Raw genomic sequence first — 25,752 nt, 5'->3', positions numbered from 1 at the left:
TTATGTGACGTCACTCATGGCAACCATTTATAAACAAAAATGTTGATCTGAATTTTATGAAAATTTATAATACTTTACAACACCTTTGTTTATTAAGTTAGATAATCGATAAATATCATAAACCTTCTCCGCAATGAGCTCTTCAATTAAAAAAAAAAAAATCATGACGATCTGTTCAGTAGTTTCCGAGAACATATCACTCAAAGGTTTTCATTTTCACATTTATATATATATAGATAAATTGTACAGTCAATAACAATTTTTATATATTTTTGATTGTATAAAATAATCTATTCCTACTTCTCAAACTGGAGGCCGCCGTTCCAACTTCGGCTCTATGACGTCACACACATATTTTCAAACACCTGTATCTCATTTAATAATAATTAGTGTTATAGTATGAGACCCTGCACACCATATTTCTTAAATAATGACACACATTAAATCCAAGCAGACTTGTTTTTAATGTTGTGATGTCCTTCAACAGCTATAATATTTTTGCTGATCATCGTCGTTCACGATAAATTGTTTCCTGGAGAAAGTTAACATTTAATTAAGCAATAAATAGATGCAAACTAGCATCGAACTATCTATAAAATTATAAATATATAATATAATCGTTACAACAATAAAGCATGACCACCTTGGTACGGTTGATTGGTACGTATTTAACAAAGATTACATATAAATAAAAATTAAGAATCAAAGGAATGAAAAAAAAGCGGGTAAGTGTGTGTTGCTCTGCTCTACAGTGTCTTACTATGATGGGTGGTGTTAAATTTGAATTGGATGATTTAATGTCATTGTATACGAACAACGGTTCTGAACGGATATGGTTTGTCAGCATGGGATATTCAAATGTTATATATTATATTTTTTATATTGATATTATTAATAGTAACTAAGCGGTGGCTGTTGAGTCAAATTAATATTATTTGTATAATATATTAATATACTTTAGATGTTTCAAGTACCGACGAATAATATTTTTAAATTTCAACACAAAAGTAAAACTGATTTCCGTCTTTTAAATATCTAATTTGGTCCAAATTTTAACATAGAATAAATACAAAATAAACTGGGTTTATATATTTTTTAGATTTTTTGGTTATAGTATGAACTACTTACGTGAAATCTTGTTTTACAAATATTCAATCCTTAGCTATAAAAATTGAACATTTTATACATTTTTAACTGCAAAATAGTTTATACATTTTCAATTTGGTAAGTCTTGTCAAAATTTTAACTTTAAATACTATAAAAAATAAAAAGTTGCCTATGTATTTTTAAACTGATATTGTAAAAATGTGTGAGAAGCCTTGTATATACAATTTTCAAGCTCCCTAACCCAACGAATATATTTATTTTATAATTTTATAAACATTTAAAGAAAAAAAAAATTAATTTAAAATGTTCTTAGACAGCTCAAAATAAGAATTTACTTTGATCTTTAAAGTTTTTACTTTAGTAGATCAAAAAGAAGACATGTCTCAGTATTCTATAAAATAATCGGGGGAAAAAACACACATAATTGTAAAAACAATACACCTATAATATCACTCAGCTCAAAATCTCAGAAAATAAAATGCAAATAATGCACTAATATTCACTTTTCTTAAAATATGATGAAAAATGCAAAGATAAAACTGTGTATTTTATTTTACCTACCATTTCAAAAAACAAATGTAGGTATGTATTGTATATTAGAATTAATAGACATGCAGCTAAGACGGTTGGGAATCTTGTACCCGAAATACACACTAGTAGACACAATCAAATTTTACAACAACCCTCGCTAAAACACCCTTCAATACGGCTCATAGGCGTACGCACTAGGGTGCCTGAGATGCTTGGGGGAATATTTCACCCTAGTTATTAAATATAGACCTCAATAAATTGATTAGTTTTCGATATTGTTTCGATGACGGTGTTTTGTATCTAAATAATAGTATTGCTTAAATCCTAAAGTATTTAGTTTTTGAAGCTTTAAGTACCTACTAAAACTGAGTTCCACAAACATAAATACAGAATAACAAAAATGATAAATATGTGTTAATAAAAGTTGCCAATGATCTGAAACAAAATAAACTTTGTTTCCAATCAAAAAGGGACGGGCTGTATACTCGTTCACTGAAAATTTGATTAATTTCTCAAAGAATTGTATATGTTACCAATTATTTGAATAGTTAATTTTTTTATTGTTTTCTAAATAACATAGTTTACCTATATATTATTTACTTATTTTTATTTAAATAGAATTTTTGATTAATTTTCAATATATAAATTGTTTAAGAGGACGTCGTACCCACATGTATTATCTCCGTCTTACAAACGTACGACATAGCAAATTTTCGTTCGCTAGTTTCAATAGGGTGCTATCATTTTTGATTTTAAAGTGAATTGACATATTATCAAACTTTTAGGTAACAACATTATCTGTACCCTCTCATTGGTTTTTTACGATATTTTAATTTTTAAGTGAGTTATCAGTATGTAAAATATTAATGATTGAAAATGCTCATAACCAGGGCTCGGGACTTTATGCATTTGCATATTTGTTCGGGAAGTAAATAGAATAAAACTGATCCGATACAAATTTGTGTTGTGGTGTTTGGAGTTAAAGTTTAAAAGTTTATTGTGCATATGTTTGCATATTTTTGAATTTTTTTCTACAAATGCATATTTTTAATATTTATTGATTTTTATTGCATATTTTAAAATAATTTTTGATTATTTTTAGTAAATTAATCAATTTTATCTACATGATTTTGTCAGCAATAATACCGATAAGGCGATAATCAATAGCGTTATGGGGAACCCATTTTATTTATAGCTCTGAAGACAATATTATTTTTATTTAATCTGTCTTTTACATTTACAGTATTATTTTGTTTGCCAGTACACAGTGATCGACGGACTACGATCGTTATCGTGTCAATGCATATTATATCGTCAATCGTTGTCGTGTTCGTATTTGTATTCGTTATTTTGTATTCATTAGTGCTCGTATTTGTGTTATAATATGCCAAAAGAAAAAAAAAACACAAGTTAGTCGGTTAAAAAGTTTTATTTTGGAATTTGGGGATAATGTATTTTCCGCAGACGGAAGAGTTTTATTTTGCAAAATATGTGAAATTAAAGTAGAATATGAACGGCGATCTAGTGCAGTGGTGCGCAACCTGGGGGTCGCGAAATTTTATTAGGGGGTCGCCAGTAATCACCAAATGAAAAAGTTTTATACTATGTATATTGTATATTATTTTATAGTTTTATACAAAGTACAATTATTTTGTACCGTTGATGGCTGTGTCAATCGTAATATTATGACATTATGTCATATCTTAATGTTGCGATATCAAGTTCTATTGAATCACGCAGTATATGGGTTATTTTTAAATTGAATTTAATCAGTAATTTTATTTATAAAATAAATATTAAAATTGCTCTAAAATTAACGATTTAATGTATATGAATAAAACGTGTGTATACATTAAGACTATTAAGTAAATTTATATTACACACTTACATAATGTTGGTAGGAAGGGGGGTCGTATTAAAAATAATTTATTTTGGGGGGTCGTGGATCAAAAAAGGTTGCGCACCACTGATCTAGTGTAATACAACATATACAAACAGTTAAACATGTGAAAATGATTAAACGGAGGGAAATGTTCAATACAAGAACCCAACAAATGATTACACAAACTAATACAACTAAAAAGTCTACTTTCAATATGGACTTATGTAAAGCATTGCTATCGGCTAACATTCCATTGAATACATTTCAAATCCACAGAGGTAATGACGTTTAGTAGGTAACTAAATACCTTAAAAAAAAAAAAGTCACTCAATGTATTGTGGGTCGCCAAATTTAAAAAAATTCTCAAAATGGGTCGTACAATAAAAAGTTTGGGAAACTCTGCTCTATGGCACTTGTCCCGAAATTTCATGGAGAAAAAAATAATATTATACAAGCGAAAAATCAATCAGCAGATAACAGCAGTATAAATATTTAAATATTTATAATCAATGGTTATAGGCTAGAGACAATATTGTAATAATGTATAGTGATGGCAAAAAGCCCAAGGGGGGCTAATAGAGAGCCCCCCCCCGATATCCACCACTGGTGTAAGACGGAGACAACACATGAGGGTGTGACGTCCTCTTAATTTGTAAAAAAATTACCCATATCTAATGACCTTCAAAATTACTGGGTATAAACTAGGATAGTACAAATCTGAATTTAAACATTAAAAATCCATAATATTCTGTATAGTAAAAGTCTAGATGGTCCAAAATTGAACCGTAAAACCCTGAATGGTATACATTTGGAATTTAATATTTTAAAATTCTAGAATGTGCATATCTGGTACTTTCAAAACTGGATTTTTAAATTTTTAAACTCTGGAAAGTGTAAATCGAGTACAAAACTGTACTGTGAAAATAAAGACTGTTTAAATTTGGAGTTAATTATTTATAAATCTGAAAAATTCTGGATAATACAAAATTGGAATTTTAAATTTTTAAATCCGTAGAAATTTAAAGAGTGAAAAAACTGGAGTGTAATTGTTTTTAATTCTGCAGTTAACAGTTGCTCGTTTGCAACAATGAAATCCGTAAAATTTTTTTATTTCGATACCTACATATTCTTAAAATCTGTTTGTTATTAATAAGTATACAATGCTTAGTATAATAAATTATATTTATTAATAAGTACTTAGTTTATGTTCATTTATACATTATAATAATTCATATTATTAAAATATCCTATTAAATATTTAACTGCTGAAATCTTTCATAAATCAGATTATATTTTGGAAAAATGTAGACAATACAAATCTCATTAGAATATTTTAAATAAATATATTATAGAGATTTTTGATATATAACATTTTTGAATATTTATTCATTTAAAAATATTAAAATATCAAAAAATAATTTAAACGGTAGCTATAAGTATCTGGGTTTTATGTAAAGTACAATAAAATTGAATACCCAATTAAAAAATTGTAAGAAATATACAATCATTGTTTGTCTATTAATTTGTTTGGTTTAAAAGGCCGTAACAAAAAAAAAAGAAGTATGCGTGTATCAGTATACACAACATAAGTGAATATGGGAAAGGTAGGCATCGGTGGACATTGTTAAATTATCGACATAATACAAACTTAACAATAAATTATATTAATATATATTTACATGTACGGTAGCATTGTAGCAACTTTTTTATACCATACTTAGTCGTATTTTACCGTACAATACGGTGATAAATTACCATATACCTACTTGTTTATACCTGGCAGTAGCTATCCACTATAGGAGCTCAACTCGTGGCTAGAGTCACAGAATATATTATTTCAACAAAAATACTTCGTCAAACTCCATGTTAAGTCAAAAAAAATTGGTCATCTTCAGCATTATAACGATGTGATATCATTAATAATTGCTAAGTACACCAAATTTAAAAAAAACGAGTCATTTATAAGACTTAAGCATTATAAAGATATGATATCATGAATAAATGTTAAATAAATTTATTCTATCTCAATTATTTATTTACTTTTCGAGAATTTATTTACTTTACAAGAATTTATTTCTTTTATAAATTAATAATTTATACTTTTTTACAAAATAAATTTAGTGACATTTGTAATGGAAATTTGTTAAATAGTACGAACAGTTACGAACAGACATGTTTATTTGTCAAAATAAATTCTCACAAATTTATTTAACTATTGAGGTAGAATACCTACATTTATTTTTAATTTAATTTAGTTACTTAGAATTTATTCATGATATCAGATCTTTATAATACTTAAGTCTTATAAATTACTGTTTCTTTTTTTAATTTGGTGTACTTAGCAATTATTAATGATATCACATCTTTATAATGCTGAAGAGGACAAGTTTTTTTTTACTTAGCAATTTTTACACGGAGTTCAAAGAAGTGTTTTTATTGGGATATCAGTAGTTTTTTTACAATACCTATTTTTATATACCAGAATGTAAAATGATTTTCAGGTTTTTATGTTTTTATTTATTTATTATATCATTATGTTTGTTAATTTATTTAATTTTATTTAATGTTATGTTCAATTTTTTTTTTAAATTATAATCAATTTTTTTTTCTATTATTATAGGTAATATATGTATCTTTAATTCCTCGTGACCATCGTTCAAAATTGATTGAAGTGTCATCTTAGCCTTTTTTTAATGTAAATTTATACTATTATACTAGTATTATAATAGGCTTCATTCATAGATGGACCATGATGACAGATGGCGGGTTTTAAATTATAATATTTACCATCGACTTTAATTGTTGTAGTGGGTAATGCATTAATGGTTAAATTTAATATTTTTGTATTGACATTACTTCAAAGTTGAATTTGAAAGTACAAATATTCATTAGTATTTATTATATTTGTTATATGTGTATTATTAAAGCAATTCAAATTTTCTATATTTAAGAACACAATTCTATCTACATAAGTTCTAGATTTATAATGTGGCATATTTAATTTACCCATACGTTTATAGGTCCATTTTTCTGTGCTTCTATAAAATGGAAATAGTTTTTTTAATTTTTTACAATTTTTTCTTTTTTGGTTATGGTGATACAATACATTTTTGAACTTTCAACCATATATATCGTATTTGTTTTTTTTTTTTCAAATAGTTTTTCTTTTTTCGTATTTTCCGTTTATACGCTTTACAAACCATTTTACAAATTGTAGTTTATATTAACTGTCGACGATCCACACGGCCCACTACAACAACGGAATACAACAATTACACGCTGTTTGCAGTTATTATATTATACAATATTATGGCCCGACGGCGAATACACATATGAACACACACACTGAATGTCACAAAAAATACGAATACGATGAGCGAAGGTGAAGGCAATCTGGCAACGGTGGGAACCGCTGCACTGCCCAGTGTACGACCGTGACGAAAACGTATACGACATAGACCATATTATTGATATATACAACAACTGAATAACCGTCTTTATACCACAGTTGTGACCAATGTTGAAATCGGCCGCCATCTATAAAGCAATGGCAATGTTCACATTTATTTAACATTTATTTATATACATATATATTTATCTATAAGCATATACAATGATAATAATATTTTGTAAACATTGCCTGCTTTGTGAATGGCGGCCGACTTCCATGACAAGATAAGGAGACGGCTATCTAGTTGTTGTATAATATATCATTAATCAACTAATTTTTTTCAAAAATGAAGTTTAATAGTTTGTACTATAATGATAATCCTACTAAGGTTTCCAAATAATTCTTTTAATAATATTTAAAAAAAAAACCATGTATGTATATTGAATATAATACTATCGAAAAGCTACGATTGTTAATTTGTCAGGGTTGTTTCTGATAGGAAATTAGATCTTTGTAGTTTTTACTTTGGTAGGTCAAAAAGTAGACATGTCTCAGTATTTTATAAAATAATTGGAGAAAAAAACACACATAATTGTAAAAACAATAAATCTATATTACTCAGCTCAAAATCTCAGAAAATAAAATGCAAATTATGCACTGATATTCTATCTAATTTTCAAATATGCACTTTTCCTAAAATATGATAAAACTGTGTATTTTATTTTACCTAGCATTTCAAAAAACAGATATAGGTATATATTATATATATTAGAATTTATAGACACGCAGCTACGACTGTCGAAAATCTTGTACCCGAATTAAACAATGCTCCCCGCCCAACCCCTCCCTTAATCCGAGTTTTGTTGGAATTTATTAGAAACAGTATTTTTTGAAACGTGTAAGCCATATTAACTCCGAGAGCACGTGTATGGCAATACGTGACATTTCCACTACATGGCAGTAGAAAAGTGGCTTAAATTATGAAAAAATTACCGGCTCATGCGCTTGTGGGTACACTCACCAATTAGTTTATGTATCACTTAATAATATTTGTATGAAAATATATTTTGTCTAACCTATACTTTATTTCGAAATCAACAGTTTCTCGGCAACTGGTATGTATACGTGACCCTATTCACCCTAACCGAAAACCGAAGAGCTCCGAGAGCGCACGATTTGTAAAAGGAAAGGGAGTGAGAAAACGAATTTTGGTCGGCCGGCGTCTGAGTATGTTGCACGGATTATAACGATATGAAGTAGTAACTTAAATAATCAATAAACACACCCACACACCAGCTGTCGTCTAATGTAACAAGGAATGCGTTAGAAGGGCGCATAGGGCGCATGCGTCGTTATAACTTATGGGCTGCACCGGGCCGCCTCCATCGTTACATACAGAAAAATCATAATCGTAAAAATAATAACTTATGCTGTACTCTTAGGCAGCTGCTGCCGCGATGTTTTGGCGTGGCGGTCGACAGCTGCAGCGCGCCCTTGGTGAACCACTACGCGTTAAGCCAGTGTTTCTCAACCTTTTTACCACCGCGCACTACTTCGATAGCATTTTATGGGTACCACTCCAATTATTACAAAACTAAACATATACACAGACCAATTGAAAAAAATAAAAATGTGTATTTTTATTACTTCACGTTATATTTTATTATTTTACTGTTATTATTAAACTAAATACTATACTAAATTATTTACTTAATTTTCGTAATTTGATTTTTATGATTGAGTTTTTTTTTTACCAGTTTTTCAATTCTCGGACGAATGTGGCTCATATTTTAACGCATGTCTTTACTTTTGTCCAAGTGATTTCCTTGTTTATTTTTGATTACACAAGAAGTTTATGTAGATCAAAAAATCGTTGTTCACACAAATATTACTTTGATACCTACACTCTTATAAAAGTGGAAAACACTAATCAGTCGTCAGCAGTAGAAACAACGATGATAATATTATTTATTACTTTGATTAATATTTACTAAAGTGAAAATAGACATTGGATACTAATGATACGGATCATCAACAAATCATAATTTTATCACTAATTTTTTAAAAAAAAAATAAAAAAAATAAGATATACCCCATAGGACATTGGACCACCTAACAGGCCCATGGTCTACTGGGAAAACGAAAAATTGGTACGGTCTTTATAAACGCGGAATATATAGTCAAGGTTTCCCAAACTTTTATAAAAAAAAAGAATAAAATATCTACGATTATTTTTAATTTTATTTTACCGACGATCGATGGGAAACCACGACTCATGACTGCGAGTGAAAATAAGATAAAGTGACAACGTGGATTGAAAAAACTCGTTTTGAATCAAATATGCACAATACCTTACCGCCTAAAAGTTCAAAAAAAAAAAATAAATACTTTGCAAGAGAAACTACACAACGAGTGTGAGAGCTTCTTAAATAAATAAATTAAAATAGGGCAATTTTTAAATAATATAATAAAGCATATGAATTAATTATTACTAATCATAAATTATATTATATTATATTATATTTATTGTACCTATATTTTATATTTATTTTATCTGCCTGCTACTTTGTATGTACTTATTTGTGTTTTGTTATTATTTTTTTGTTTTAAGTATTATTTAAATTTAACTTGTTGACGATGGTTATTTATCAAAATTGTATTATAAACATCAGTTAACTGGGAAACATTGCCTTAAACGGCCCGCTGTCACCTATGAAGTACTCACTTCAAAACAGTCTTCATGCAGTATAATATTATCTATTTATTTTTCGATTTTCTTTTATCCTGAAAATGTGAACCTTTGTTAAAATATTTGTGGTAACATCAGACGACCAATAAATTATTAGGTTATCTTATTTGTATATATATATTTGACAGAATATCATAAAGTTCATGGTTTACATTTGGCATAGAATCTACCTAAATACTATATACAGTATTACTACATAAATAGTAAGGTTGTTAATTATGTTACTAATAAAAAGATAGGTGTGAACAATAAATATAACTAACAATTATTATTTGGTTATTTTTATAAACAATATGAAACATAAAATTCTTTGTAATTAATAGTTAGTTATTTTTAAATAATATTATACATTCAATTATTTACCTATACTAAAAAAGTTTTTTAAAATTAAATTTTTCAGTATTACATTTTAAGTATTACATTTTTAAAAATTTTCATTATTATTATTTACACGAGTTAATATTAATATTAATATTCCAATTAGAGAAAGTTTAATAGCCTAATATCATTCATCAAACATTAATGAAGAATGAAGACATGTACTTACGCATAGCTCCGGGAGAAAATAATGTACCCATCAGTTTCTTGTTTGATGAACACGCAGAAGAACTGTATTTTCCACCAATATACCTCGGTAAATTTCGTGAATTCAAAGAAGGTATCTCTGTTACGGAATTTATTATGGCAACTGGTGAACTCAGGTGATCTGACAGAAGATTAATTTTAAAATTAAATCTCGCGCAGTACAGTTGGTATTACTGACAACGTAATTTGGGATGGCATTATGTATATGTGTGAATGCAACATAGAGTAATATTGTATTTACACATATACTTTTTGGGGGGAGAGTGGATCTAGTTCGTATTCCGGAACCATAGAGTAATATAGAGCCATAGAGGAGCCGTTCGATTTTGTATTTATTGCAGTATGATCAGATAGCAGGGAACAAAACTATTGTTTAATTTTATAAAATAACATAAACCTTTTAATATTGTATAATACAATACATTTATTATTTTGCATTTTTGCATAATAAATTAATGTACTGAGTATTATTAATAATAATTATTATTATTATAATGGGATAGTAGTTGTGCCGGAGCTGATGGCGGCAAAAACTATCGTAGAGTAGTATAAAACAGAAGACAAAAAAATGTTATTTTTACTTGAAACGAGCTTTATTTAGAAGTAATTATCATGAAATATACATTTTTTGCCTATAATGAAAATCATTTTGTTAAAATAGTTTGAAAAAACATAAAATCATATTATACCTTCACTAAAAATACGAGATATAATACTAGTTGGAACTGCATTTCGACTTAACTGCCATGTTTTTTTATACTACAGAAAACATTTTGAATCAAAATAGCCAGAACACATGAAGCTATTTTTACTTGCGTCATTAAAACGCATACTACTACTGAGACTTTGTAGCTTGTTATTTGATTATAATAATATCTATTAACTCCTATCTATTTGTATCTAGGTATACTATTTATTTATACAAGAAATAACAAAAGTTTTGAGCTTGGTCAATTTTTAGGATAATGTTATAGCTGTTATATAATATTTAAAATTTTAAACATAGTGTACCTATTTCCTTAGTCAATTACCATTACAATAATTCATAGCTATAGGTATAGAATATACCATACACCATGAGACATGAGTTTTAAATTAATAATGATATGTAGACATATTGTGTATGTAATTATGTATTGATTTGTATAAATTGTATCTGGTTCATGTGTTTATATATATTGTAAAAGACAATAATTATACGTGCATATAGTTTTTTTATAAGTATATTGTATAATGTTTGTTCGAGCATATAGCGATAATTTTTTTTTTTGTTTTTACTTGTAAAAAAAGGCGTATACTGAATTAGGGGTATCATATTTATATTTGCTCCCCCATAAATTGTTCCTTACTACGGCCCTTTGTATAATTCACAGTGCTGTAAGTTTTATGTTATTATTATTATCATTGTATCATATTCCTAAGTCTACTCAGAGCGAGTTAGAATATTATTATTGTACTTATATAGTTGTTGTGTAACACCATTAGTACCATTTATTTAATTACTTATACTATTTATTATCATTATCGATTGCTTAATGTATCAATTAAATAGAGTGTTACCTGTCTTACACATCTTCTTGTTCCCAATAGACGCACCCTCAGGTTGCAATTAAGGCTTTGTGTAAGCAAAAGTTTCTTATTACTATTCAGTACATTCCCGTAGTGTTTAGGTGCTGGGTAAACATTCATAATAGTTGAACGCCCCCACCCGTACACATATCGTATTTTAATTTATAGCCATTCCACCTGGAGTTGCCCTTGAGACTCGCTTGTGGTTATGCGAGTAGTATAGTATCAGTAGATTATATTATCATTCTGTAAAACCAAATTGTGTTGAAAATAAAAAATTAACTCCCTTATAATTAACCATGTATATCATGTATTATACTTTTTCTTTTATGTTTGAACCGACAACGTCGCGGGGTGACTATACATTCGTATTACTTCCGCGATAAACCACATGATAATCTATACCGAAAATCGATATTAAATTGAACAATTTATTATTAAATTTAAGAAACGTCGAATTTGATTTCAAATACAGTGTGATTCATTAAGCGTAAAACACCCACTATCTCAAAAACTATTAAGGTTTTTGAAAATATTTTTTGAAAATGTTTCAATTTGTTGAAAAACAACGTTTTTATTAGAAAATTATAAGTTTAAATATTTTTTATCCTTATGATTTTTTAATTTTTTTACTTTTTTGAATGGAAGCATAGTTTTAATTTAATTTTCCAAAGCAGAATATTTTTGTAAGTATTTTGATACATAAAAATCGAATTTAGGACGAGTAGTTTGTGAGTTATAAGTATATTAAGTTTAGACAAGAGAGTAGTGGACAAGCAATTTGCGGGATAACCCCATACCACTCCACTTCACCCATCTAAACTTTAAATACTTATAGCTCATAAACTACTCGTCATAAAGTCGATTTTTAGGTATCAAAATGCTTAGAAAATATTCTGCTTTAGAAAATTAAATTAAAACTATGTGCTGCCATTCAAAAAATTAAAAAACTTAAAAAAATATAAGGATAAAAAATATTTAAAAATATGATTTTTTAATAAAAACGTGGTATTTTTAACAATTTGAAACTATGTAAAAAAAATATTTTCAGAAACATTAATACTCCTTGAGATAATGAGTGTTGTACGCTTCATGAATCACCTTGTATACCTACATATTATTGACAAATAAATAATAATACAAATCGACAAACATGCCCGATTACATAACCGCAATGGCAATCATATAGATATTATTTCTACTATAATCTTAGTTTATTTTTTTATTAATTCCTCTTAAAACATCAAATTTATCGGACTAAATGTATGCCTAAAAGCATACTCCGCGATGTCCTTTTTCATTTAAAAAAAGATGAATGGAATTGGTAAGGGCGTTTTATAATATAAATACTTACGAAAAATCTGAAAAATACAATTTAAGTTCATCACGAATATTGAATACAAAATGTTCAACTACAACGTCAATGTTGTTATAAAAAAAAGATTCAATTTACACATCATTTTTTTAATTTCAATAGACTTTCAAATTTCAATAGACAGCAAGAGAACAGGTTGAATGGTCGAATAAAAATAACAATAGTGTCTTAGAATATAGGTACTAAAAATTGCTCGGGAAACTAGAATCTTGCAATGTGGATGGATTGAAAAATTAAGCTTATCACGTATCGGCGTATAACACGTACAATAATAAACACCCAGGGATGGGCAAGATACTCAAAAATCAGTATCACAATACTGGATACTAGATACTCAGATTTGGAGTTACTAGATACTCAATACTTACATTGTAAGTATTTAGATACTCGATACTCGATACTTACATTTTAAATATTTAGATACTCGATACTCGATACATTTGAAAAAATTAGTCATTGCCTTTGACGCATAGGATTTTTCTTAAATTTTATTTATACACAATTAGGTAGGTTGTGAATCTAGACAAATGCATTTAACTTTAAAATTACAAATATTAGTTAATTACAAATATATTGTAATAAGTCAATTATACATTTGTAACATGAATAAATAATAATAAAAATAAATTATAGATATCATACACGCGAAAGGTAGACTACACAGACATACAGACATATACAGTCTACAAGTATGAATAGTATGAAGCACTATGTAGATACTTTGTACAGTCGTATAGATTACGGATATGGATATCTAATATAGGTACGAACGTACGGTAAAGACGTAAAGTCCCATTCAACGTGTATGTGTGGTGTGTCACAGACCATAGTACACATAATATATAACTTAATATGGCTAATAGGTTGAAAAATTATTTCATACTTGCAGTACAACTTAAATTATGGATTTATAAAATTAAATTCAGCGCGCACATTTTTTTACACATATTATTATTATAGTATTATACTAAAACATAGTCAAACAGTCGTGGTTGGTAGATAGGCGAGTAAAAATAATCCTAAAAATTAATTTTTCAAAGTATCGCATTAAAGTATCGAGTATTTTTTGACAAAATTATTTTGTGAAATACTCGATACATAGCCTAAACATGTACAAGGTACTCGATACTCGATACTTCATATAATTGTATCTATACTTGTATCGAAGGTACTGTCCAACCCTATAAACACCGATCCATTTATTAACACGGTATATTATGTTATACCACAAACACCTACAGATATTGTTTATACGTCATGATGATAAGATTTTTTCTTGTAAAAAAATGTTGCTATGGTTCGAATGGTACAAAAAAAAAAAATAATGCATCACGGTTCTATTATGTTACAATAATGATGGTCGTAAACCGGAGTCGACCGACCAACCCATGTCACGATTTTAGGGTTCAACGTTAGGATAACAAAAATGCCAAGGCCATGTACAATATTGTACACGAATGTACGCCGCAGTATACATTTAATGGAGTTTGAAAAGTGGTAAATCCACAGGTATTTAATTTGTCACGGAAAACGCCGTGCAAGATCACAGCTATAGCTTATTATTACTATAATAATTGTATGATATAGTTACACACGAACAGATGCAAAATATAAATGTATAGATGTACCTAACGGTCGTTCAAATAACGTGACTTAATTGTTCGTCTTTATGGTTTTATACGTAAATATTAATACTAAAATAAAAATAATCCAATAATATAATAATACTAATATTTCTGTTATTTTTCTTGACAAAAATATATATTTTTGTAGATTAGATATAGGCAAAATATTATACGACTTCAAATTGCTTTTTGATATAAAAAACGAAATATTTATTAAATTACTAATAATTGAGGTGTTTTGGTATGGTTTAAAAATTTAATAATTATGTAAGCGACATACACTGCACATTACATTGACAATTCAATAAAAACTGTTATTCTAATTCAGGAAATTTAGAAAGAACTTAGTAATTCTTTGTTATCCCCATACTAATTAAAAAAGTAGATTAACTTATTTTAAACTGAGTTAGGTAAGTTAATATTTATTAATTCTTTATTGACTTTTAACTTATCGAGTTAAATTTATGGTTTGTTAACCGTTAACTTTTAACTTAACTTGAGTTAATTATTTTCATTAACTTTCCCATCTTTGGCATATACTTATACATATTATATTGCATTAACTATTATAATTATAATACACATTCAAAATAGAAATATAGATGTATTTACATACATAAGAATTAAATATTAATTGAACTAATGTGGGTTGTGTAATAATATAATGCAAAAAAAATTTAAAAATTCCACTAAGGCGGTACCGGGAAAATGAACTTCTCTCATTTGGACTATTAAGAACATTTAAAAAAATATATATTGACATATTACTGTAATTAGAACATAAAATCAAACTGTATAGAAAACTAAAGAAAAATATTCTAAAAATGTTTATAGTTACGTGTTGAAACAAAATGGTTCCTATTTTATAGAAAATAAGTTTTTTTTTATGAAATATAGGTACAGTATTATCCCCAAATTACATAATAATCATATTTTTATTAAATTATAATAATTGAATTAATTCATATTAGGCACAAGTCAAGATTTGAACTTAATTTTCGAGATCATCTGATACGTAATAAATAGTATAATATAGACTCCAATTTATGTAGATATTATAATATTATTAATTACAATATTTAGAAGTAAAATTAATTTAACTTAGTTGACCTATAACTTATAATTTTTTTTTTTAAGTTTTCAACCTTAATAGGTAGTTTTTGCGCCGCCGTCGATACTCGCGTTATCTTCGATTAAAGGTAAACCTGGTTCGCAGGCCGACTACACATACTGGCATACTGCACATATACAAACACGCAAATTTTATCATTAGGTAATTTATTATTGTCAAACTATGAATTATATAATATTATGTTAATTTTATAGTCATCGTCCGCCGTCTCATGTTATGTTTTAGTTTTGTTTTGTCATTACCGTAATGTACCTTGCTCGCAGATGCATCGCAGCGTCGCAAATTTGTATTTTTTGCAAGCACGAATTGCTGTTTTATTATTATTTTATACGATTTGTATTATTGTGTGTGCATGTGCTAGATTACATGATTAGTCTTTGGACACAGCAGTGCAACGTCGAACTGTGAGTCCTTAAATTATTTATTATATAAAATGTCATTATTATAATTATTATTACTTATATAAATATGTAATATTATATTGGTTGTGCCACATAGCAGCATATATTTTTATTATTAATTAGTATTACTTGTTGGGCCAGGAGGCTGGGTATCATTTAAATTTGTACCTATTATTTTATATATACTTAAATTCTACATCAATACTTTAACATAGAAAAATCCATGTTACTATTTTATTTAATAGTTTAAGTACACACCATATACAAATATATAGGCATACACACTCACACACTCATATCACACATAGCTCATCAGCTCGGCAATCCCGTCCACTGCTGATCGAGCTATTTACACCACACTCACACACACATACAAATTTCGGTCGGCCTGTAGTATTAATATAAGGGGCGGTTCCATTTTCCTCCAAAAACGAGATACTGTTTTCCTCCACAAAAAAAAAGGTTGATTTCCATTTTCCTCCACATTATTTTAGACTGAAATTATGTCTATTTTCCTCCAATATTTTGGCCAGTGTTGTAGTATCACGTTCCGTATTATAAAGATAGAATAAGGCTAGGATCCAGGGCTTGCAAACGTTATAATAACGTTATATTTGACAAAAAACGATTGCAATTTGTAAATGTAATCATAACGGAAAACGATAATCAAAAATAATTAAATACAAAACATAACTATTAATAAAATATATTATAATATATCATTAAACAAAATATAACGCAAAACGTAATTTATAGAATATCATCGAACGAAAAATAAGGCAAAAACGTAATTTATAGAATATCATTGACCGAAAAATAACGCAAAACGAAATATTTTAAAATCTATCTAAAGGTCTGTTGGTTTTATAGAAACATTTATTTCATGCGACAATCTAAGAATTAGTTATATTATATTTCGTATCCGGGTCATTACCTACCCGGATTAGATATTAATTTTAAATTTTATAGGTATTAACACTATTTTAAATAACGATAAACGCAAAACTTGTATAACATTTTAGTTCTGAATAACGATAAACGCAAAACTTGGATAACGTTTTAATTCTCTATAACGATATGCGCAAAAGTTGAATAATATTTTCATTCTAAACAACGATAAACGCAAACATTGCGTAACGTTTTAATTGTAAATAACATAAAACAGAATTTTTTTTAATGCAAGTCCTGATAGGATCACATTTTCGGTTGATACATTCTGGTATCAGCTATATCTATATCAGCTGTCTATTAAGCCTAATAAAGAATATTTTTTATTTTTTCGATATGCATAAATTATTTTTACTAACTATTTTATTATTTTATTCATTATTTATTGGAGGAACATGGACAGTTGAGGAAAACGGTAACTCATTTTTGAAGGAAAATGGTTACGGTCATTATAGGCATACAACTGTATAGGCACACTAAGGAGATAACCGGGCTCGAGTCTTATATCATTAGTCGCTCCCGGCTCGTACAGGTAAGCAAAAAAAAAAAAAAAATACTTTATTTTCATCAACTGTGTTAATTCACTTACAGCTGCAAGTCGAAATATTTACGATTAAATTCGAAAATAAGTATTTCCTTATTGCGAATACAGGCATAATAATAAAAATTATTAACAGAAAAAAAAAACATAAGATTGTCTACTTTAAAAATCCGTAATGTGTAACGTGCAAGTGGTTGAATGAAGTAGGCACCTATAATAATATAATATAATACGTGTAATAAATAGCAGTCTTGTAAAGTATTTGAATACTTTTTTATATTCGAATACTATTTTAAATACTATTTTAAGAAGTATTCGATTACGTATTATGAATAATTTTATTTATATTTTTATTCATTAAAAAAATACTTTTTTCCAATCCAGAAAAATAGTTTTAAATTTGTGACAAGACATTTTATAAATCATGAACAATAATTTTATTCTTTAAACGAAATATAATATTGGTCCATGATATGATTATTTTTATAAACACCAATGTGTTGTATCCCGTATGGCCCGTATTGGCCAAATCGTATGTGGTCAAAATGTATAAAAAACTTATGATTATGTATTATGTTTAATTATTAATTAATAAGTGTTAATTACCAATTATTCAAAAACTGACAAAAACTAGTTGTGAAAAAAAGTTTTCTGAATATATTTTTTAAGAACTATTCGAATACGTATTCTGAATACCTTAATTCTCATTTATTCGAAATAAAATGTCTTCGTAAAAATTAAAAATCGTATAAGGCAGCGTCACAACTAAGCCCCAATTTTTAAGCACAAATTGTCTGTACATCATATTACCTCCTTCCTGTGGCTGTAATACATTTTTTTCAAGCCTACCACAATTATACTATAACCGTGAAGTGTAGTAAGACACCAGTGTTCAGTAAACAAAACAAAGTACATAAAGATCATAAATTTTATCATTCGAAATATATAACCAGTTAGTCAGGTATTTGAATAATAATAAAAATAAAATAAAGAAATGCTTGTAATATAAAACGTAACTATTAACAGTATTATTTTTAACAATCTTAACTTTAAAACTTCATCCTCCTTGCCTTTAAATTTGAAAAGTCTGTTGTAATTTTATCTAAAGATAACTATTCAGAACGAAATTGTTCAATGCTTAAAACTAAAATATTTGATAGTAGGTTCGAGTCCCATTGAGTTCCTTAAATTCTTTTTAGTTTAGAGAATGATCGATTGGCCGTGGCAGTAGCAACTGTGACTGGCAAAGTCAAAAAAATAATACAAGTTTTTAAGACTTCTGAATTACCTCTAATAGTTACAGGACAAATCATTTTCAAAAAAAAATAGGGCTAAATCACGAATAGACCACATTTTTTTTTATTATTTCTTTAAGAGACAGAATTTGACATGTTAACCTGGTACCGAACCAGGGTTGGAAAAAAACAAAACAAACATTTTAAAAGTTTTTAATGATGGGTTTTTACATATTTAAAACATGTTTTTTTTTAAAACGTGTTTTTAAACAAATATTTTTTAATGAAGCCTATAAATTATAATACATAGAAGTCAATACACATATTATATTCAGTTAGGTAATGATTTTGGTATGACGCCTTAGTAATAAAAGTTGAACACTGCATTTTTTTAACTAAGAACTTCTTGGGTCTTAAATTTTTACTTTTTAGTATTCAGTATTAAACTGAGGATACCAGCTATCGAACATTAAAATTTAAAGTGCACTCCGACTTCCGGTTCTGACCTTTTGCATTACATAGTCAGTTGTCACTTATACTATAGTCATACTAACGTAGGTGGTAGATTACACAATTGTTTTTATTTAAAATTATTTAAAAATAAGTCAAAACCTACATGACTAGATGGATTATTAATTGTGGTATTTGATCTATGGATGTATATATTTTGTATGGGAATTGGCAATGGTAGGCAAGTTAATGAAAATAATGAACTGTGGAAAGTTAAGTTAATTCTATTAAATTACCTTCAGCTAAGTTAAAAGTTAACAAAAAAATAAAATTTAACTGGTTAAGTTAAAAGTTAAGATGGAAAATAAAAATAACTTAACTCAGTTAAAAAAAAATTTTTTTTTTAAGTCATAATATTCATAATTCATCAATTGCCCTAGTATTTTGATTCGTACGGACATTTACCAAGACGCTTGCACTGTGCAAACATAAAACTTAAAAATTTTATAATATTTCATTGTTAGCAGAAACTTATAAGTTATAGGTTTACTTATAAACTTTAAATTATACTAAACTTGTTAGAGTTTAGAGAAGATATTAATTATTAGTAGTAGTATACATTTTACTGTAAGTCTTCTATCCTAGTTAGACTTATTATATTTAGTACTATTATAATAGTCTATTATTAAAATAAAATCAATGAATAATGATAATAGTATAATACCTACCAAAAATTGTTTCCATATTTATTTCGATAATGTTATTTTCTAATCTCATACGTTTGCTTGTATTTATAACGAATAGGGCAATATAAATTATAATTTATAAATATCTCGGACGACTTTTTGTTTTGTCCGTTGGAATTATTGTCGTATTTACCAGAAACCAGTATATGTTTTGATATAATGATTTCCATTTTAAGCCTATGATAGGTATTTAGTTTTAAACCTGTTTTTATGAATTGGAGAGTTAGATAAAACAAATATCGGATTATTCAATACTGAGTAGATTATTAAATAAAATAATTCGTGAAAATAGCCAGTCCATACAAATATACAATGGTTAGTATACTAATTATTACTCTTTATTGTAGTACATATAGAATATAGATTATAATATAATTTGAAATATGAATTGATGATATTATATTATTAGAAAAATAAATTACCAACATTTAATGAATACATTTTGTCTCTTAGTTCCACACATGATAAATAAAAAATTAATTAACTTAACTGCACAATAATGATAATTAACTTTAAAAAGTTAAGTTAAGACAATACAAAATTTAACTGAATAAGTTAATAAGTTAAAAACAAAAAAAACTAACTAGTTAAGTTAAAAAGTTAAAAAAAAAATTAACTTTTTAACTTAACTTTAAATTTTTGACAAGTTAATGCCCACCTTTGGGAATTGGAAGCATTATCACTAAATCAGTGGCACTGAAACCACCCTTATTTTAATGAACGTGGTTGATTTTAATCTATAATAATACAAAGTTATAAATATTCTATCTTTCAGTCTATTCGATTAATATTATATAATTAAGCCATCAACTAGCAGTCATCATCAAATTTTTAAATATATATCACATTTATTTTTCATAAGATTTTTTTATTTATATTTTAATTTTGTGTATTTAACTCAAATTTAGATCATATTATTATATATTATATATACATTAACATGTCTATAAATTAGAAAATCAAACTAACTGTAACATGTTATCGGCATAGGTATTTATACACCTTCATATGTTAAATAATAAGTTATAAAACATAACTTATATATTGTGTCTAATATACAATTTTCGTGGTTTTTTAAAAATATTTTAGGTGATTTTTTTAGATTTCTAGGGCTTTTTGCTTCATTCTAAGCACTAGAAATTGTGCTCAAAAATTAATCTCATAGTGCCCTTTAGCAGGTCTCCACCCTGCCCCCTCTCGCGGTAATTGCGGCACTGGTATAAATACAGTCGTCTCTCGATCATCTTCAAACCCATGATAAATTGAAATTTACAATAATTCAAAGTAATTGCTCATTCCCTTATAAATCTCACAATGATTCAAATCAAAACAATGCATTTAAGTATGCTCGGAAGTTCGAAGTATATTCATCAAAATGTATTTCTTATGTATCGTTAATAATTTACTTATACATAATAATAATTATAGTGCATACATTTAGATTATATTTTCGATAACTATATCGAATAATTAGCATATACATAGGTTCAAAGATTGTATTCATAACTCAGTAATTCGAATGTCTTCTTGACCTCTTGATATCAGAACCACTCAGCAATTCAAAATCTCAGAAATTTTTAATTTTTAATAAGTCCAACTATAACTTTGAACTATCGATATTTGACTATAATATTAACTAGTAGTAAAATTATTTTATTAGTAATAACATCATAAAATATACTTAGTAACATCGGAATCAGCCTTAGATCTTCTAAAATACTTTTCAAATAAGCATTTTAAATACTTTTAATCAGAGTACTTGCACAATGTATTTAAATACTTTCTCAAAGTACATATCTGTATTTAACATCAAATACTTGTTATTTTTTTTAATTTATATAATATTTTCTATTTTAATTTTAATCACATAAAATAAAATATAAGAAAACATTTTTTGAATTTTCCTCAACTTAAAATTCAAATACTACGACAAAAAAAACAGATGATTATTTTTTATAGCAGTTACACCAAATGTTATGGTGTAAAATGCTCTGTAAAGTTAACGTAAAACTCGAAAATCTGTTAAATATATAGGTAGGTACTTAATTTATAAAGTAAGAAAAAATATTTAAAAAATTTGAAAATATTTAAAATTACCTACGAATACTTTTTTTAATTGTTTGTATTATTACTCAAATACTTTTTTTTTGCTGAGTATTCAAATATGGTTTACGTCAAAATTCTTTTCAAAATAAGTATCTGTGTCTATACTTGAATAACTACCTACTATTAAAAAGTATTTTTTAAAAGAATGTGTATCTATCAAATTATAAGTTAAAGGTTTTAAGCACTACGACAATATCATGTAAAATTAATGTTTATTCAAATATATATTATGTAGCCGTAGGTACATATTTTTAGTGTATACCTACTTACTTGAAACTTTTAAAGTATATAGGTAATTATATTATTATATTTTATACGCACAATGATATTTTCAAATGAAATGTTTTTGGAAAAAATGATAGATAATAGTATTAAGTAGTTATATAAATTATATATTAGGTCATACAAACACACAAACAAAAAATATAAAATGAGTTTTATCTGTTAAAAGAATCACCTGTATGGCTGTATCTTTAAATGAATAAGTTTTAATAATAATATTATGTGCATACTATAATTTTATTGTAATTTAAAATAATTCTAAACTTACCATTTTAAACATGGTTCAATTAAATTAAATCAAATAACAACAACAGTACAACACTTAAGCTATCATAAAATAAATAAACAATTATTAATTGTTATACAGGAACATTAGAAATACAGCATTAACCTTCAAATGAGAACAGAATTACTTTAATTTATTTTTAATGATATTGTTTTCATTTGGTAAAGTCCAACCCACGATCATTGTTGTCTAAAGAAATCGACGGTGGCACTACTATAATAGATTCATTAGAAAAAAGAAATCTAAAGGAATTTACGAGTGACATCATCGCACGATAAGACATTAGTTACAATACTGTTAAACTAGTATACAATAGTATAAAACAGAGGTATAGCTTAGGGGTTCTGGGAGGCCCCCCACACCCGGAATTTTAAGAAAATTAAAAAAATATTTCTATGGTCTATGCGAGTTTAAATTTACGGCAAGTACAGGAACCGAAACCTAAAATAAAACCACTGCATCAGTATACTAAATTTATGGGAGGACTTAGTTAAACTAGTTCTATGTACATTGTACACATTATCAGCCCCCCTCCCCCAAAGTAAAATATGATTCACGTCACTGGTATAAAGTAGTATTTGAATGTTATTTTACTATTAATTGAATATGTATTATTATTAGTATAACTATTATTATTATTATTATTATTATTATTATTATTATTTACACATATAAAAGTTAAATGAATTTAAGTGTTGTATCAATACATCCAATAGGTATAGGCAGCTTATAAATTGTCAAGAAGTCCTCTTTTTGAACGGGAAAATAGCAGTCGACGTAATCCGTAGTCCAACATTTATTCGGTACGGTTAAAAAACAATGTGTCTTTTACTTAAAATCGCCGTCTCTCGGAATTCATAATTAATCAATTGTTGGGATGTTAAGTTTTTGAAAACCTGTCGAAGCAGCTATTCAACGGATCTACCAAACATAAAACACCCAAACAAATTTAGTATAGGAAATATTTTGTATTGCGTTCTAAATGCATCAAATCCCACGTGCGTATTGTAGCAACGCGAGTGTAATAACAATGTGTTTTATTTATGTTTATAAAAATCAGTCTCCTTTCAATTGTGCCGGAATCGAGGTCCGATAATCACATCATAAACTGAAATTATACCTGGACCGCACAAAATAACCATCTCTGACCAAGATCTACCAAGAAATATGTTTCAGACGAACTTCCAAGGGCCGTTATTCACCGCGTTCTATAGTGGCGGCAGCAATCCGCTGGATAATTGGTTAGTTCAGGTGCGTTCATAGAACAGTCCGATAAAACGGGTGATTGTAAATTGCACGCACAGTGAACAGGTGGTAAAATTGCCTAACCTCACCTACTAGTATAGGTAGTGGATTCCGGTCGGAATTTCGCAATTTGTAAAATGGGTATAGTAAATTGTGCTACTAGTATCAAACTGCAGTCTTGTCAAGTTGTATTCGAAAACTTTTATACTTTTATCTAAATACTTTTTTAACGGTGCATTTTAAATACTTTAAAAATACTTTTATACCACAATACTAAATACTTTTTTCTTCGTAAATAAATGACAGATTTTTTTGTTTCGTATTTTACTAATTTAAAAATTGTGATTTAAGTAAAATGCTTTTAAAAAATTATAAGATTTTATCTAGTACGCATTTTACCCAATAATACCTTTATTACCTAGTTGAAGTTTAACTTGGACTGATCGATATATATATATATTGGTACCTACGTGACTTCTGCAATTTTTGAACTGATTAAAGAACGTATTTATAAATAATTTTAAGTTTCCTAATATTTTAACATACAAAAAAATTCATTGTTAAGTATTTTGAATACTTTTGAAAGACAGTTTTCCTGAGTATTCAAATAAGTATTTCAAATACAAATGACAATAATGACATAAATTATTTAAATACGTATTCTAAACACATATGAAAAGTATTCTTGACAAGACGGCACCTATCTAATTGACATTGAGTTCATCGATATCTATTTTAAACATTATTTACATTTATTGGTTCGGACCACTAATATATCAAATTTTTTCACGGTACTTTTAATAAAAGCTTTTATACATAGCTATCATTTTATAGATAAAATAATAGAGCTACAATATGAAACTTACATAAAATCCAATAGTATGAACGAATCTTAAAAATAAAGGGAAAAAATGTCAATAGATAGCAAAAGTTGTTGATCAATATAATACAAAATATGATGTTACGACTTTACGAAGGTTCATACCAAGGGCGTCTGCAGAGGGGTAAGTAGTGACGGTGTCCCTTGAGCTTTTTTTCTAGGTCAATTATTATCATAATTCATAACCATTGTGCAGTAAAAAATTTCACAAAATAAATGTTATGTAAATTAAAAATAAAAACTTTTTTTTTTTTAAAGTGATTTTTATTACACTCGATTATATTATGAACTTTTAAATAAGAAAGTTGCTTTTATAAAATTATGGCATGCGATGGTCGGGTTTAGTTAAGTGTCTACCATTTTTTTCAAAAAAAATTAAATGTTCATATATTGCCTACAAAGTTCGTGGTATAAATCGCTGAATTCGTATTAGTATAATTAACAGTTTTAAATAAAGTTCTTTAATATACCAAGTTTTATTTCCAAATGATTTGGTAGTTCTTTATTTATTGTATGGATGCTAGACACTTTTAATTTTATAAAAAAAACTAAAATTCTTAAATCAATAGTAACATTGTATTTATTTTAAAAAAATACATTTTTTAATTTAAAATTACATATTAAGGGGGCTGCAGACGATGAAAAAAAAGTGACTTTTAGACCAATAAGCTATACAAAACTGGAAG

General features: G+C 27.3%; 1 protein-coding gene across 2 annotated transcripts in view; it reads left to right on the top strand.

Moving 5' to 3' along the window:
- The first annotated feature begins 23,659 nt into the window (after window positions 1-23,659).
- The window catches only part of LOC100164944 (cilia- and flagella-associated protein 20-like), a 10,610-nt gene continuing 8,517 nt past the window's right edge, over window positions 23,660-25,752 (top strand). Inside the window, exon 1 of one of the 2 annotated variants that reach the window (XM_008191859.3) lies at window positions 23,660-24,182. Coding sequence is in view for 1 of the 2 variants with exons in the window: in XM_001948263.5 (XP_001948298.2) it covers window positions 24,109-24,192 (84 nt within the window). In the remaining variant the exon portion in view is untranslated. Of the gene's footprint in view, window positions 24,193-25,752 lie in introns of both variants that reach the window. The other variant, XM_001948263.5, reaches the window with a different exon arrangement.

Source organism: Acyrthosiphon pisum, chromosome X (genome assembly GCF_005508785.2).
Source record: "Acyrthosiphon pisum isolate AL4f chromosome X, pea_aphid_22Mar2018_4r6ur, whole genome shotgun sequence".
Classification (NCBI taxonomy): domain Eukaryota; kingdom Metazoa; phylum Arthropoda; class Insecta; order Hemiptera; family Aphididae; genus Acyrthosiphon; species Acyrthosiphon pisum.
The sequence above is the reverse complement of the archived record's forward strand: the minus strand, read 5'-3'. Positions and strand labels throughout refer to the sequence as shown.